Source organism: Leuresthes tenuis, unplaced genomic scaffold (assembly GCF_036924035.1).
Source record: "Leuresthes tenuis unplaced genomic scaffold, fLeuTen1.0.hap1 SCAF_3, whole genome shotgun sequence".
NCBI lineage: Eukaryota > Metazoa > Chordata > Actinopteri > Atheriniformes > Atherinopsidae > Leuresthes > Leuresthes tenuis.
Window position 1 is genome coordinate 5,210,744 of NW_027325357.1, and position 16,341 is coordinate 5,227,084.

The following is a 16,341-nucleotide window of genomic DNA, read 5'->3' on the forward strand; positions in this document are numbered from 1 at the left end:
TCCTTCATTCAAAATGTTCTGTTGTGTTTATCTGTTGTTTAACTTTCTGATTTTACAGCTATTTCCCTCCTCTGGAATAAGATAAGAACAATCTTTGCAGTATGTTTTGGATCATTTATATGTCTCTATTCATCTTCTATCCATCCATTAGTTATAACCACTCTTTCTCAGACATAACATGAACCCCTTTGGAGTCTTGTCACATGACTTTAGGACAACATGAGTCATCTGGTTTGAGCTAACTGTGGGAGTCGATGCAGCTTTAATCAGTGAGAGCATTGTCACTTCTTTCTTTTTTTTGAGATCACCAGTTACTAAACTGTCTCAGCGAGTTCAGTCATGTTTTCAAGTCTTGGCGTTCCCCGTCTGTTTTTAGATCCTGCTTTGATATGAGGTTTATTGTCTTGAATCTCCCTTCTGTTGGGTTTTGTTTGCTTATCTAACTGCCATCCTTTCATTTCTATTTCACATCTTTATTGATAGAAAGCCCAAACCTTACTTACTGACCTGTCTTGCTCTGCCTCGCCTTCCCTTTTAATTTCTCACACCCAAATGTGACAAAATACAAGGTTTAGTACAAGATACTATTTATTTGTGTAAACTCTGTATCAGAGTCCACAATAATGCAAACAAAAGTTGGCTATTTTCATCAATGTTCTATTACTTTTTGACACTGTTGGAAAAGCCTTATATTATTTATAGCATGTTTAAGACATAATTATTAATCATATAACACATTCAAAGATAAGGTGATGGTTATACTATTCACTATGACAAAGCCAGATAAAAACATCATGACAGTAATTGATAGGAGAATTCCAGCGCTTCATGCACACAGTGATGCAGAGGAAAATTTATTTCCCACACTGAATACTGGGAAATAGATCTTTGTAATTGAAAATACACAGCAGTCTCTCCACCAGTTCCAGATAAAGCCTGAGTCTATCCCAGCTGTCATTGGGTGAGAGGCAGGGTACATTCAAGACAGGTCGCCAGTCCATCACAGGGCCACACAGAGACAAACAACATGCACACTCACTCCGAGGGATAATTTAGAGACTAAATCAACCTGACGTGCATGTTTTTGGGTGGTGAGAGGAAGCCGGAGTACCACGCATGCACAGGGAGAACATGCCAACTCCACACAGAAAGGCCCCAGTTGGGAATTGAACCAGGAACCCTCTTGGTTCTGTCTTTTTGCTACATTCTTTAAATAAATCAAGTTCAGCTTTCCCTCAATCTCCTGCCTCATTTGAATCTACATTTTGGGTCCTTACCGCTCTTCATCTGCACCATCCGTGACATAGAGAGTAGGACCGTATCTTTAAATTTGTTATATAAGGATTATGTCTTAAACATGCTATAAACAATATAAGGCTTGTACAACAGGGTCAAAAACTAATAGAACGCTGTTGAAGATAACCAACTTTTGTTTTTCCGTTACAAATATTTAATATTTATATGTTTGGGTTCCATAAATGACCTGAAAAATGTTTTGAATGTCACACACTTTGTATTTTGTCACATTTGGGTGTGAGAAATTAAAAGGGAAGGCGAGGCAGAGCAAGACAGGTCAGACAAGAAAGGTGTGGGCCTTCTATCAATAAAGATGTGAAACAGAAATTATAGGATGGCAGCAAACAAAACCCAACAGAAGGCAGATTCAAGACAATAAACCTCATATCAAAGCAGGATCTAAAAACAGTCGGGGAACACCAAGACTTGAAAGCTTGACTGAACTAGTTGGGACAGTTTTGTAGGTGGTGATCTACAGTACATTGTGGAGTGGTAAAGCATATGCACCGAAGGGCTGGTAAAAAGAGTGGAAACGTGTGAACAGATGGTGAACATCCATCCATTCATTTTCTATACCCGCTTCATCCGTTGGTTGGGTCGCGGGGGGGCTGGAGCCTATCCCAGAGGTGATGGTGAAAAGAAAAAGTCATAATGCTCTTTTTCATACGGGTCATAAAGCCATGAAGTCTTTATCTGGTTGGACTTCTTGAGTTTGCATTGGAAATGTGTTTGATAAAAAAAAGAATAAAAAAAGTTGGCATGTTGTCACATGCTTCCTCCACATATGAAAGGTACATCTTCCTATATTTGAATAAGATTATATCATATGACAGCTGGACTTTGTGAACAGTGTCTTTAGGACTCACCATTAGAGCAGAGGAACAAACTACAGCGGAAAGAATACTGGGAAACTGCGACTTTAGGATGCTGCTACTTTAGGTTTGTGAACAGGAGTTTGTGTTCAGCCTCAGCTCAAAGACGAAGTAAGTTTGAAGGACACCAGTTTTATTGCTGTTCCAGCTGGGTTTTCTGTTCCCACTCCAAGGCAAGATGTCTTTGCAGCCAGCAAAGGAGCTCTCCTGTACGCTCTGCCATGGGGTCTTCAAAGAGCCCGTTGACCTGGAATGCAGCTACAGTTTCTGTAAAGAATGTCTGAAAGGATGGAGGTCTGAGAAACAAGTACACACGTGTCCGCTTTGTAAGGAGCTGTCTCTGTTTGGAGATCCTGCCTGCAACATGGAGTTAAAGAATGTGTGTGAAGCCCTCGTACTTGAGGAGAATCTGAAAGCTTCTGAGGAGTCAGAGCCTCTCTGCAGTCTGCACGCTGAGAAACTCAAACTCCTCTGTCTGGATCATCAGCAGCCCGTGTGTCTCATCTGTCGAGATTCAAAAGCACACGACGGCCACAGATTCAGACCCATCGATGAAGCTGCAGGGGATCACAGACAGGAGCTGCAGAAATCTCTGAAACCTTTACAGGAGAAACTTAAGCTGTTTGAACACGTTAAAGGAAACTTTGATCAAACAGCAAAACAAATGAAGGTTCAGGTGCAACACACAGAGAGGCAGGTTAGTGAGCAGTTTAATAAGCTTCATCAGTTTCTGAAAGAGGAAGAGGAAGCCAGGATTAGTGTTCTGAGGGAGGAAGAAGAACGGAAGACTCAGATTTTGAGGGGAAATATTAAAGAGCTGGACAGGAACATAGCAGCTCTTTCAGACACAGTTATAGTCACAGAGAAGGAGCTGAGAGAAGGAGACGTCTCATTCCTGCAGAACTACCAGGCTGCAGTGGAAAGAGTCCAACAGGTCCCCCTGATGGATGATCCACAGCCAGCAGCCTTGATCGATGAGGCCAAACATCTGGGAAACCTGACCTTCAACATCTGGATCAAGATGAAGGAGATGGTTTCCTTCTCACCTTTGATTCTGGATCCAAACACAGCTCATCCAGAGCTCATTCTGTCTGAAGATCTGACCACTGTGACATTTGGACAAAGACAGAAGCTTCCTGACAACCCAGAGAGGTTTGACCAACGGCACTGCGTCCTGAGCTCTGAAGGATTTGAGTCAGGGACTCACAGCTGGGATGTCGAGGTCAGAAATGAGCAGTTCTGGGGCTTAGGTGTGTTACAGGAGTCGGCTCAAAGGAAGGGTCAAATACACAGCGGATACTGGGGAATATGTCTCTTTGATCAAAAATACACAGCAGTCTCTCCACCGCTTCCAAATAAAGTTCTCCTGGTGAAGAAGCTGGAGAGGGTCAGAGTTCAGCTGGACTGGGACAGAGGGAGGGTTTCATTCTTTGATCTGGATACTGACAAAGAGATTCACATCTTTGAGCACAGGTTCACTGAGAGGCTGTTTCCTTACATTTCCACCAAGAATGAAATACCCCTGAAGATAATACCAGTTACAAAACAGCACAATGACCCTTCACCAATGGGTTTTTAGGAGATTCTAGGGCTGCTGAAGAAGCTTTAAATGACCCTAAAACTGAAAAAGCTGGTACGCTATGGAAACTTTAAATGAAAAGAAGATGAAGAGATTCTTACATTAACTTTCATTTCACAGCAATAAATCCAAGATGTTCAGTTTTATGCCTTTATTAGATCCAGATAGGTCAGGACTGCAGGAATGCCAGTCCTGTATCCATACCCTCGTCTTCCTCAGCCATGCCTTTGAAATATGTTATTTTTACGTTTGTCTTGTTACAAAATGCTTTGATTTACTGGTAAAGATGTTTAGTTTGTTGTCTTTTTAAAAGCAACAGAAAACTTTATCTAGACGAGCTTTAACTTATGGAGGGTTTTATTACACGTTTCTTCTTTTTATGTCCTTTCTTTTATCCATTTTTATTGTGAAGCACTTTGTAATCTTTATCTGAGAAAGGTGTAATATAAATAAACTTTACTTGCCTTCAAAATCTTGAAATGCGTATCTTTACCTGCAGTGTCCCATTTTATGGTGATTTTTTACTTCACACTCACGGTCTTAGAACACCAAAAATAGTTTGAACGTATGGTCATAACTTTCCATCAACTTTCTGGGTTCAGCACAGATGTCAGAATCATTTTTGAAACAGTGTAAAATAGCTACGCTTTGAGTTGTAATGGCTGAGCCTGACGTGCATCCTCTTTGTCCATGTTAGACAGATTTAAAGGTAACACATAAGCTGGAACTCATCTTTGGGATCTTTGTTGGACTCATGATAGTCGAAAATGACTGCAAGACACATAGCGGACTGTGTGTCTCAGCCTTGTGTACATAGCTTGTTTTATTTTATTTTTAATTCTATGATCAAGTTTTGTTTCTGTGCGTCATCTTTTGGGTTGTCTGTGTCAGGACTGTTGATGGATGAGAGAGTTTGTAGGTGGAATTGGCATCAAAAGTCACCCAAAAATCTCAAGTGACCGTAAAGCAAAACAAAAAAGAAGCGGGCAGGAAAAAAGTCATGAACTGTGGTATCTCAGCCCTCAGGCGACCTGGGGTAGTTTAAAGCCAGGAAATGTATATAATAAATGTCAATATGCTTCTTAACAAGTCAGAGGTATCATTTCAAGTCTCACAAACTCCTTTAATGTTGCTTTAAGTGCCACATTTCAGTAGAAAACTTGATGTGCTGTGTGTATAAATTGTAAGTTACAGCAAAAAATACAATTGAAACTGTCTTTAAACAACTTACTAGTTCACCTGAGCTAGTCATAGAGGGTTTGAGTCACTTCCTAGCTGCTGGAAACTGCTGCTCAGGTGGAACTGATCGATTTAATGTTGTTGAAATTATACAGACTAATCAGAGATCCTCGGCCAGTTAACAACAATAACTTACAAATATCACTATTAGGTTTTTTTTTTTTTTTAAATATTGGATCAACACTTCTGCATCCATCAGCTGACTGAGTTTAACCAGTTGACAATAACTATAAAAACCAAAACCCTGTGAAACGAAGCAATAGGCTCCGCCTAGTGGCACAATCAGGTACTACAGCAACCTCTCTGACGCTGAACGTCTTTCGTCTTCTATCTTAAAGAGTTGTTTTAATTTTAATAATCATCCTAAACTATTAAAGTTAATCAACTAATGAACAACTAAATAATCTCGAGGTAATTTGATCAGGTTTCTAAGAAAATGAGCAGCCATGAACTTCTCAGCCTGTGGTTATTTTAGCTTTAAAGTAATTCTCAATCTTTTTAATTTCCCACATTTACTTTTTTTTTTTATTCAAATGAATACGTTTTGCTTTTATTCAATCAAATTCAGCAAACCTTAAATTATCATATATACATATCTTAAAGAAAAATATCTGCTTGGGGCAATGAGATCAATGGAGGCAGTCTGCTTCAACTTTGCTGTATTTCCTTTAACTTCATTCTTAATTTAGGGAAATTAAAATGCTCAATATTCATTCGTCCTTACACGTTTAAACCTTCAACATTTTGGGTTTAATTTAGTTTGTGTGAACATATGACAGATTTCCCATGTGGTCTGAGACTATCAGACTCAACTGAATGTCACCACATGTCCATATGATGAAATAATAAGCATCTGGGTGTCATACTGCAGTTACTCCTCAGTGCGTTGTGCAAGTGAATATTCAAAGCAGTCGCAGCTCAAATAACACATTTTGTTTTTAGTGAAAATCCAAACTTGTCGTGCCCAGAAGTGATATTAATGTGAAAAGCATTAAAGAAAAGGACAAACTAAGCAGATGTGGTCTGTAGATTATATTATTCTCTTTTAAAAAAAGACTTCATTACAAGAATCAACTTCATTCATTCAGACCCTCCTCACATGTTCAGAGGTTTGAATACTGTTAATACCTAACTGCATAAGAACCACTGCTTAACATGCAGTGAATAGTGTGACAGCTGACTGACACAGTGCACATAATCGCAGTCAGTGTCCAAGTCTCAAACGGAAAGAGCAGTTTCAGTACCAGTGCCTCTGTTAGAGAAACGAGCTTCAGAAGCCTTCAGCTACAGAGGATTAATTCAACTTTATCACAAGAAACAGAATTCAAAATGTCTGATGTTGTGAAGCGTCGGTCAGTCTGTAGAATGAGAAATGTTGCCAGGTTTGGCATGACTTTCTCCTTTTTAAGCATCGATGGGACTCTGAACTTCAGGTTATGCTACTAAGAAGAAAGTTTCTACTGTTTAATGTTTCAGCTCAGGAATTCAGGGGGAGCTCTCAGCAGCCTCAGCTTTGCTAAAACAAGCTAAATGTCTCCATTGCCTTAGAGTGACGAGCATAAATTACATGATCCAACCAAACGTCTGCCTTCCAAATGAGGCCTCACCGGTCTTTGACCCACATACTGTTCAACAGTCTCATCACATGGCCCTTTAGCAGCCGTGCATCCAGATTTCTACTTTCCAGAGATCTTAAATACTTCCCATGTCCGCTGAACTACTGAGACTCCAAATTTACTCATTACCTAAAAACAAGTCTTCAAATTCAGAGCTCCAGCAGTTAAAAGTTCTGCCATCAAAGCAAGTTGTGTTTCACTGAAATGTCAAACAAAGCTGGAGGAGATGCTGGCATGAGCTGCATGAGTCAAACAAGTGCTTCTGAGTCCTTCTGTGCCAATATGTTCAACCCTGACGGATGATTTTCAGTCAAGACAGATTCCTGGGGGAGGGAGGTTTTATATTAGAGCTACAGGGAAATTATTTAACAAGTTACAGCCATTTTATAGACTACGGGTTCCTTAAATCACTGAGCAAAATAGAGGTTCAAAAAGCTTCTTTTAATACCTTTCAGACAAGTTTGGCCTACACAGCTATGGTCAGATTTCTAAATCAAATGTTTAAACTGTTTTTTTTTAGAAGCCAGTTTCTCACAGATTAAACTATTAGTGGCCTAAAAACTGTGCAGGTCCCATAAAAATTGGTTATAAAGTCAAAGGGCAAACATTAGCAGGATATCTTTAATACTTCACAAGCAGTGGATTTCATTCAGTTTTAAAGCATGTCCGAGATGCTTGTGTCCAGTTCAAATGCACCAACCTGACCAGAGCCCTATAGACAAAGCCTCATAATGCAAGAAATCAATGCACAGCATTTACCTTTGAACCCCTAAATTAGCTCATTTATTCAGGATGCCCGACCTCTGTAAAACTGATGGTAACTTGATAAATAAATACATTTCTAAAAAAACAACAAAAAAAACTGATGGAAAATAACTCTAAACACTTAATAACATTTCCCGAGCAAATCAGCACACTAGATGCAACCAGCTTATATACAGCTTAGAGTCCCAAATGTCCTAAAATGGCCACCATACTGAGAATAAAGCGGCGTTTTCTTCATCATAAACCAGATTTATCCAGACTGAGCAAAAACTTCTGCTGCGTCTGTAACCTCACTGTGATGTCACAAGGTCCCGCTGTCAACCAGGAAATCATTGCAATAAGGCGACCTAAACAGGAACTAAATCATCAGGGGGTGTTAAAGTCCTCTTCAGGAAAAACTAAAACAAAATCAAGCCTCTCTAAACATCCTATAAACTGCAGGTTTCTACTGAAAACCTGAGCAGTAACTGGTTTGTTATCAACGCAAAACAACAGCTTTAAGGATACGAGGAAAGAACAACGATATAAAAACGAATCAACTGAGAGGTTGTGATGCGAAAGGTGTCGCTATCCTGGACATACATTCATCCGGTGGACACAAACATGACTCCTGTTTGTTTAAACATTCACATTTTTAAAAGAGCCATCACACGCCTGCAGCTTTAACCACAAGAGCAGCTCTCGGATCAGAATCTCAGTGTCACCGGTCATGATTTTAGCATCCATCAAGTGTTTTTGATCATTAAAGTTGTCCAGAGAGTGCAAATGCAAACTGAATTTACCCAGCAGTGTTTATATCGCTCCCTAACCCCACCATCCCATAAACGCACACATCATTAATCCCTCCACCAAGTGATCCAGCCCCTTTCCTCGTCTTTTGTCCTCTTTTTCGTCCACAAGTGAAACTAACCTTCCTGTCCATTTTCTTTACTTGCTCCATCATCTCTAACTAGTGGAAAACGCAGCCAAGCAGGGAAAAAACGAGTCCAAATCAGTTATAAAAAAGAATAAAGGAGCCTTTTGTTCTTCCTCAAGCGTCTAATCTCCCTCGTCTCTCTTGCACAGTGAAAGTTTTCAGTCCAGTTCACATTTCCTTGAATTATTATTCCCCCGCTCGATGCTACATGATGATCCGTGGCTCTGGGACCGACTCGTTGATGGATTTATGGGGCAGGACGTTGGCACCGTTCAGGTAAAGCTCATCATTCACAATCACGTCCTCCCCCAACACCGTCACATTCTCCATACGCACCTGAGGACACAGAAAAGACCCAAACGAGTCATCTTCACCACTGAATGTTTAACACCGATTAGTAATTTATCCTTAAATAAGGATGCATGTCATGGTTCGTGGCTGTGATCAGGCGCATTCCCACTGTAGGAACCTTTTGCAGTTCCTATAACCTTTTCAGGAATAGGGACGTTTTTTTGCGTTTTGGACATACAGGAACTCGGGACCACGGCCCTCAGTTCCTGTAACCATTTTAGCTTCTTCCCCCGAGGTCTTTTCTGGGTTCTATAGCAACACATATGACGTAGGTGGTTGGTAGCTCCGCCCCTCGTCTGAAATGTTTACTCATACGACACGGACACAACCGGCGCCTGTTTAATAAGTTAAACTGAGTCGTCGTCTCCTTTGTCTGCGGCGCTCTGCTCTCCTTCTTTCCTCCATGAAACGAAGAAGTATCGCCCGCTGCTGGATTCTCCGTCTCCTGACTCTCGCTGTGAGCTCTTCCAGCCTCCATCTTAGACGCCTGATGTGATCGTCCATGATTAATATCACCGTCATGCAGACCGTGAACACGGTGGCCTCCTCGCTCTCCATGTTAGCTTCTTGGTGCTGTTGTTTTCTTCTCTCCTTACTTTTCCCGGTTCTGTTCTGTTGTTGAGTGGCGCTAAAGTAACACGTCTGTCGCAGACGGCTGCGACACATCAGTCCAACCAAGGTCCCCGACTTATGTGCGAATGCAAAATGAAACAGTTCCCCTGAGGAAGGGCAGGTCTTAGAACTAAAGTTCTTAGAACGTCTCTGTCCGAATGCGCCTACTGACGCCTGATCTGAACAAAGTATTTGTAGAAGAGTCTTCAGACTTCAGGAGCTGCACATTTTAACATAGATTATAAGGAATATAACTGTCCTTCACAATTTGATTTTATCATTTGTCTATTTCAAACTACGAACAGGTGTTAATCTCCAGTACAGCGTGAAAGCTCTCAGTGTCTGGGCTTCATGTAACTCATGTTTGTTCAGCCCCTCATGTGTCCATCCTCCTCCCAGTTTAGATGAAAATGATGTTATAGACACAAGATGAACTGTTTCCTCACCCATTGGCCAACGGAGGAGCTCCACCCAACGATGCAGCTCTCCAGCCAGGAGTGCGATCGAACCCTCGACCCTTTCAGCACCGTGCACCGCTTTATCCTCACGCCGTCTTCCACAACCACGCCGGCGCCGATGGTGACATTTGGGCCGATGGTGCAGTTCTCCCCAATCTGCGCCGTCGGGTCCTGAGGAGTCAAAGTGAGTACCGAGGATAATCATCCTGGAGTGCAGATGCTTATCCGACGGGTAGTGTCAACAAGCTGCACTCACCACGAGAACGTTGCCAAGGAAACCAGGCCCGGTGCGTAACCTCTCCGGAGCGTGTTGTCTTACTGACTGGAGGTACATACACATCCCTGTCAGGAAGTCTTTGGGCTGACCGATGTCCATCCAGAAACCTGACATACAGTCAGACAGACGGAAGAGCAGACAACAGACAGAGTAATTAGTTACCATGGAAACCAACCCATGTCTCGTTGGGATCAGCACAGAACAGGAACATCTAGATCTTATTTACACACTGCAAACTCGTATTGACTGATCAGCCATAACATTATGACCACCTGCCTAATACCAAGTAGCTCCCCCACAGCCCCGACCCACTGAAGCAGGCCCTCCTCCGCACATCTGGAGTCTCCGCCACACATCTGGAGTCTCCGCCACCAAGCTGTTCGTAGCAGATCCTCCCTCAAGCCCTCTACGTTAAAAGGTCGCCACAGACTCATGGTTGGACTGAGATCTAGAGAATTTGGAGGCCTCAAACTAATTTTTGCATTCTTCAGACCATTACTGAACCATTATCCTGGCTCAAAGAGGCCACAGCCTTTAGGCATTACCAAGAATTAATGGCCACGGTCAGCAAAATTCAGATAGTTGATACGCCTCATGAATGGCAGGATCCAATGTTTCCAAACTGAACCTTACTCCCTCCGGCTTTCCTTCTTCCCACAGACAAATATGGACTCGGTCATCTACTGACACCAGAGTATGGGTATCTTGACCTTTCTGCAGCTACTCAGCTCAATATGCAACAAACTGTAGTGCACTGTGTGTTCTGACCACTGCACACCTGGAACATCCCATGGTAACTGAAGCTGTCCCACCCTTGTCAAAGTCCCTTAAATCCAACCTGAAGGACACAACATTCACTTGATGTCTGATATATCTGCCAGGTGCTATTGTAAAGAGATTATCAACCAATGTCAGTGGTCTAATTGTTATAGTTGATCTATAGTATCATCTGAACATTCTTTAGTCTGGATATATATTCCTGCTCACAACTGCACTTCAATGATCACTTTAGCAGAAATGATAAATGAATCATAAAGAGTATGCAGTGTGAAATAATTACAGGTAAAAATACAGATTTTTTTTCTGTCTACGGGACGGGGGGGTGGTCTGTCAGCACAGCTATGTGTTTCCACTGTTTCACACAGAGCTGAAGGCTCCCAGTGAGGGACGGGGGTCGAGAGAAGCACCAACAGGGAGCAGTCTTATCTGACCGCTGCATAAGGTTTGGGCATAAAGACCAACTCATCTGCAAACAGTTTTGCTGCAGAAATCTTGTTTTTTTTTGGGGGGGGGGGGGGGGTGGGTCGTGGGGGTGTTGGTGCTTCTCTTCAAACAAAACTGTCTAAAACTACGAGCTTAGATTTGACAAAAGAACCAAACACTTACGCCTGGTGGAGCTGTGAGCTGCAGAGACCAGAGCGAGCACACAGGTTAACTTTTACACTTTATTCAGCTCAACTGACGTCGCCAATTTGTGTCTTTAGTTCGACCAGATTCTAAAAATTATAAGAACTTTAACGTTCCCAAGAATTCATTGCTATCATTTTGTGTTCTGTCACAATCCCAGTTCATTCAAAAGCAGAATATATGAGTCATCAAATAAGCCTTTTCTTTTACCTATAAGCAAAGTAAGCATGTTAACAACAAGTAGGAACCATAAATAAACACAATTTGATCCATCAACTCATTTTGAACTAAAGTGTCAAGTCTCCTGAAATGAATACAGAATCAGCTCAGATAAAGAATTAAAGACAGCTCAACGCGTTTCAGAAAGCATGATGAGAAGTTATCACACTGCAGCGCTGTGCAAAAGTTACCTTGCAGCTCCATGGCGTACAGATGACCCTCCTCTGCCATGACAGGGAATATTTCTTTCTCGATGGATGTTGGTCTCAGCTGCACACAAACACACGAATATGGGTCACAAGCATGTACAGAAAAACTATCATTTAAATATAGACTCACTGGACAAAAGTAAGGACAAACTAATCACACTAATATTCTGTTGCACCATCTTTAGGGGATGTAACAGTTTCAGTTTGATCAACAGACATGAAACAATGCTGCGAGTTCCCCGCTTGATTTTCTTAGATGTGATCTCACCAAACCTTTCAGTGTTTTCATTCAAGATTTTCTTTCTCCCACAATTCTCCCTCAAAGCAGACTGTTCCCCACTCTGCTTCCAGGTTTTAAAAATGCTCTTAAGCCTGTTTTGATGGTTTCAGCAAACTTGGCTGATTTGTTTGCTTGATGCTGACCAATGATTCGACCTGAAACAGTAACATCTCTTCCCAACAAGGGTTATTTAATGAGAGCTTTAATGACGACTGGCTGCCAGCTGAAACATATCGATTCCTGCCATATTCGTCCTATGGAAAGCACTTACTTATCCAAGGAAAATCTGAGTGGTGACTTTTCGTGTACAAACAACATGAAAAACAAAAATGTATATTTACATATTTTCTGCTCACAGTGGGCTCATGTCAGTGTAGAAGTTAGGAGACAAAAGAAGGCGTGCAATGTCACCTGGATCCTGCTGAGCATGCTGGGATTGAAGATGTATATGCCGGCGTTAATCTTGTTGGAGACGAAGACCTGGGGCTTCTCGACGAAGCGTTGAATCCTCCCGCTGTCCGAGTCGAACACCACCACGCCGTACTTAGAGGGCTCCTCCACGCGCGTTACCTGCACACAGACACGTGTATTTTACTGCATCAAACAGTCTGTCCTGATACATTTTCTATTTTTTCTGTTGAATTCTTTTCCTCAATAAACTTAAATTCAAAAGCATCTGTTTTGACAGTTTAACCACTAGAGGCAGTAATCTAAAGTTTCTTTTATCCTCCTAAATAAGTTGTTAACAGCGTAAGCGTCCTGTGGCGCTCAAATAAAGAACTATTAGCTACATAAATCCTTCTTCTTCACCTTTAAATGAAATTTTTAGTTTTGCAGACTCTAAGAACACATTGTTGAATTAACTGTGCGTAAAATCTGCATTTACAGGCACAATGTTCGATTCCATTACATATTTGAGACATTTTTGTCTTCACCAGCATAATTATCTGTCTTCACGTGTTAATTAACCTTTTGCAAAGTTAACAGACCACAAATTACAGTTAAAATCATTTTTGGGGCAAATCATCTTTGAAAAATCTTTGAATTTCTAAGAATGTTGCTTTTTATTTGGTCTTATTTTCTGTTTCTCAGTTTCTGGAGACGGTTTCATACTTTGTAGAACTCAACATCACATTTAAAAGATCATTCTCTTTAGTTAAAGCCTGGAATATTTTCCACAAATCTGAGACCTGTGGCTCTGTGGGCGAGACTAACTCTCCACCTACTTTATTTTCATGTAACAGAATTGACACAATAATCAACTCTCGTGCACAACAGGGAGTAATTATGGAACTCTGAGCGCATATATATATATATATAAACTCTGCCCTTGTGTCTCACCACTATGGTTCCCTCCTTGCCGTGGTTGCGGTGAAACTGCAGCAGATCTTTGAAGGGAAAATCACAGATGACGTCCGAGTTGAGGACAAAGAACGGCTCGTTATCGACGCTGAGCAGCTCTCGCGCCAACGCCAGGGGGCCCGCTGAGCACATACAGACGCAAAAACATCAATTTGTTATTTTCTGGGACGAAGCTTAAACTGAAAAACTGTGTTGGGCTCGCAACACACAGATTTTTGATCCGAATCACTTTATTTCCCATGAAAAAGAAAAACTTCGTTAGGTTGACTGGTTTCCTCAGACTGTATGTGATGCCCACAGAGAACTCTGAAGGACAGGTGCAGGCACACCTTGAGAAAACAGTTCTGAATTCACTAAAACATGAAGAAGTCACATGCTTCTGGCCTTGTGAGGTGCATTATGTTACTTTGCATTCTTGGGAACCAACAGGAAGTTTATCATTCATCAAGTAACTGAATCATGTGAAGAACCTGAATTCTAGTGATTCAGATTATGAAAATTACAGCCACAATTTAGCAACGACAGCCCTGCAAATTCTGTCCACAGATCAATGATACGTGCACCACATATTAATTTATTGGTTTTCATCTTTTAATCACTAAAAACGAAACTGCGAGACTATTCTGTTCTCATTCTCGTACTTGGAAGTAAAACGACCTTGAATCACACATTTAAACTGCTCTTTGTTGTTGTTCTGAGACAGTTTCCTGCCTGTTCAGTTTTGTCTGAAGTGAAGAGACACTCACCGGTTCCCAGAGGCTCCTTTTCATGAGACAGAGAGATGCGAATCCCAAGCTGGGGAGAGAGAAGCTCAGGATGAAGCAGAATAATCATGATTAAAACACCTGTATCCATCAGTGATTCCATATACTGTATTTTAAGAACAACCAAACTGTGAAGAATTAAAATTCTCACAATTTTCCACGGTTGAATCTTAAATATGTCGAGAACAACCACTGATCATTGTGGTTGATTAATCTGATTGCTCTGTTTTCTTGAACAATGAATGCTTTAGAAATTACAGTTTAACAGAAGTTTGAAGTGGCCTCCTCAAATTAGAGAAGAAATTACCAGAAAATTCTGATAAATCTATTCATGAATCAAATGTTTGCATCCAAACTGCAGACTTTCTCTGGACATACAGTATTTTCTATTAAAAGTCGACTTTCCTCTGTGCATTGTTACACCCTCAGTGCCTTGTGCAGACTGTCATAGTGTCAGTGTGATGGTTTATTTCACGTACTCTCTGCTCCTGGACTCTCATCTCTCTCTCCAGCAGCTCTGACATGTAGCTCACAGCCAGAACCACGTGGTTCACCCCGGCCTGCAAACACACACACAGTGACCGATCAATAAAGCACAAAATTAACCTGCAAGCAGTACACTTAAATCTCCCTCAGTGGCAGCATTCACACGCACAGCAATATTCCAAAATTAACCTGGTTAGGAGAGAAAAAAAAAAACTTAATCAAAATAAGCTCATATCCATAGTAATCAATAATCGGATCGGGTATGCCAGCCTTAGTTGCATTATACAGACGTTGCTGCCTTACGACTCATACTCTGCAGACATAGCCACTGCCTCCTCCTCCTTTACCTTGACCAGCGCCTCCACCTGGTGCAGTAAGATGGGTTTGTTGCAGAAGTCCACGAGTGGTTTGGGGACACTCAGGGTGAGCGGTCGCAGCCTGGTCCCGTACCCCCCCACCAGAATCAAAGCCTTCATGCTTCTGCTGTTAGCAACAGTTTCCAGAGGGGACACAAATCTTCAACAGTGAGAGGGAAACCAGCCTGAACAAGAGAAAAGACAATCGCACAGTTTTTTTTTTTTGTTTTAAATCAGACTGATTTTAAAAAAAGTGATCAAGATAAAAAAAAAAGTGGTGAACAGAGCAAAAACAAACCTCACTGCCTAAATCTTTATATCTGACTAATTTCATGTGTTTTGCCAGATTTCAAAGTCAAAAACAAGATAAACTTTCTCTTTGTCTGCAGGGAAAGGAAACTATACGAGGGAGCAGAGGGATGCAAAGTCTCGCTGTAACAGGCGGCCGACATCCCAGTTTTTAGAAGGAGGGCTACTAACATCAGCGGTGGTTTCTTCTGAAACTTGCTGAGTCTGTCATATTTTTGTAGCTCCAGGACTGATCGCTGATATTGTTTCCTTCCCCATTTAAAATTTTCACTGAAATCATGTCACTAATTAGTTTCTGTTTTAGAAAAGAGCAAAAATTATTTCACTTAGTTGATTAAACTTATTGAACAAGTAATAATCTTTTTATTCAATATTTTCATTTTCATTTTAATGGTTCTGAAACCTACAGAGCAACAATACACTTGAATAATCTTCTAAATGTTTCTGATTACAAGAGTGGAACATTCAGTTTTATTCATATAGCGCCTAATAACAACAAATGTCACCTCGAGGCACTTTCAAAAGGTACAGTCCAATTCTAATACAATTAAATGTAATACAATCACATTCCAATCACATCAAATTCATTAAAATCCAAATTAGTCCTATCTATACAGTCCCAACTCCACAGATAAGTTGCCTCGCTAAGAAAACCAACAGACTGCATCCAAACTTCTCTTCATTTAACCTCCCATCCTGTGTATTCACGAGGCAGCGGTGAAAAGGATCAGCTAAAATTACACTGAATGACAAAACTTCAGATAATCACAGTACTTTGCTTTTACTGCACAGGGACTGTGCATGTCACATGAATAAAACTAGAACTTAAACCAGTGAACTGACACTATGGGATCAGCTATGCCTGGTCATCCTTCATAGGATCAGGGTGGCTGAATCTGGGCACAGGAGGGGAACCATACACCTTAAAACCATGTTGAACAACCTGCTGGATTTATGTGATGTATTCT

At 41.2% G+C, this 16,341-nt stretch overlaps 2 protein-coding genes across 4 annotated transcripts in view; one reads left to right on the forward strand and one right to left on the reverse strand.

Annotated features, from left to right (window-relative positions):
- gmppb (GDP-mannose pyrophosphorylase B) overlaps positions 1–16,341 on the reverse strand; it is a 336,004-nt gene that overhangs the window by 319,170 nt on the left and 493 nt on the right. The window contains exons 2-10 of one of the 3 annotated variants that reach the window (XR_011915164.1): positions 15,056–15,249; positions 14,702–14,782; positions 14,205–14,253; positions 13,438–13,580; positions 12,508–12,666; positions 11,799–11,877; positions 9,961–10,088; positions 9,693–9,875; positions 6,920–8,619 (exon numbers count right to left, since the gene is read on the reverse strand). Coding sequence is in view for 2 of the 3 variants with exons in the window: in XM_072381493.1 (XP_072237594.1) it covers positions 8,488–8,619; positions 9,693–9,875; positions 9,961–10,088; positions 11,799–11,877; positions 12,508–12,666; positions 13,438–13,580; positions 14,205–14,253; positions 14,702–14,782; positions 15,056–15,184 (1,083 nt within the window). In the remaining variant the exon portion in view is untranslated. Of the gene's footprint in view, positions 1–6,003; positions 8,620–9,692; positions 9,876–9,960; positions 10,089–11,798; positions 11,878–12,507; positions 12,667–13,437; positions 13,581–14,204; positions 14,254–14,701; positions 14,783–15,055; positions 15,250–16,341 lie in introns of those variants that run through there. The other 2 variants (XM_072381493.1, XM_072381492.1) reach the window with 2 other exon arrangements.
- LOC140302921 (zinc-binding protein A33-like) lies at positions 2,208–3,747 on the forward strand. The gene has a single exon (XM_072381457.1). The coding sequence runs from the start codon at positions 2,347–2,349 to the stop codon at positions 3,745–3,747; it is 1,401 nt and encodes a 466-aa protein (XP_072237558.1). The 5' UTR covers positions 2,208–2,346.

What these genes read in the sequence shown, in the direction of transcription:
- LOC140302921 (XM_072381457.1), top strand. Translation starts at nt 2,347, where the DNA reads ATGTCTTTGCAGCCAGCAAAGGAGCTCTCCTGTACGCTCTGCCATGGG.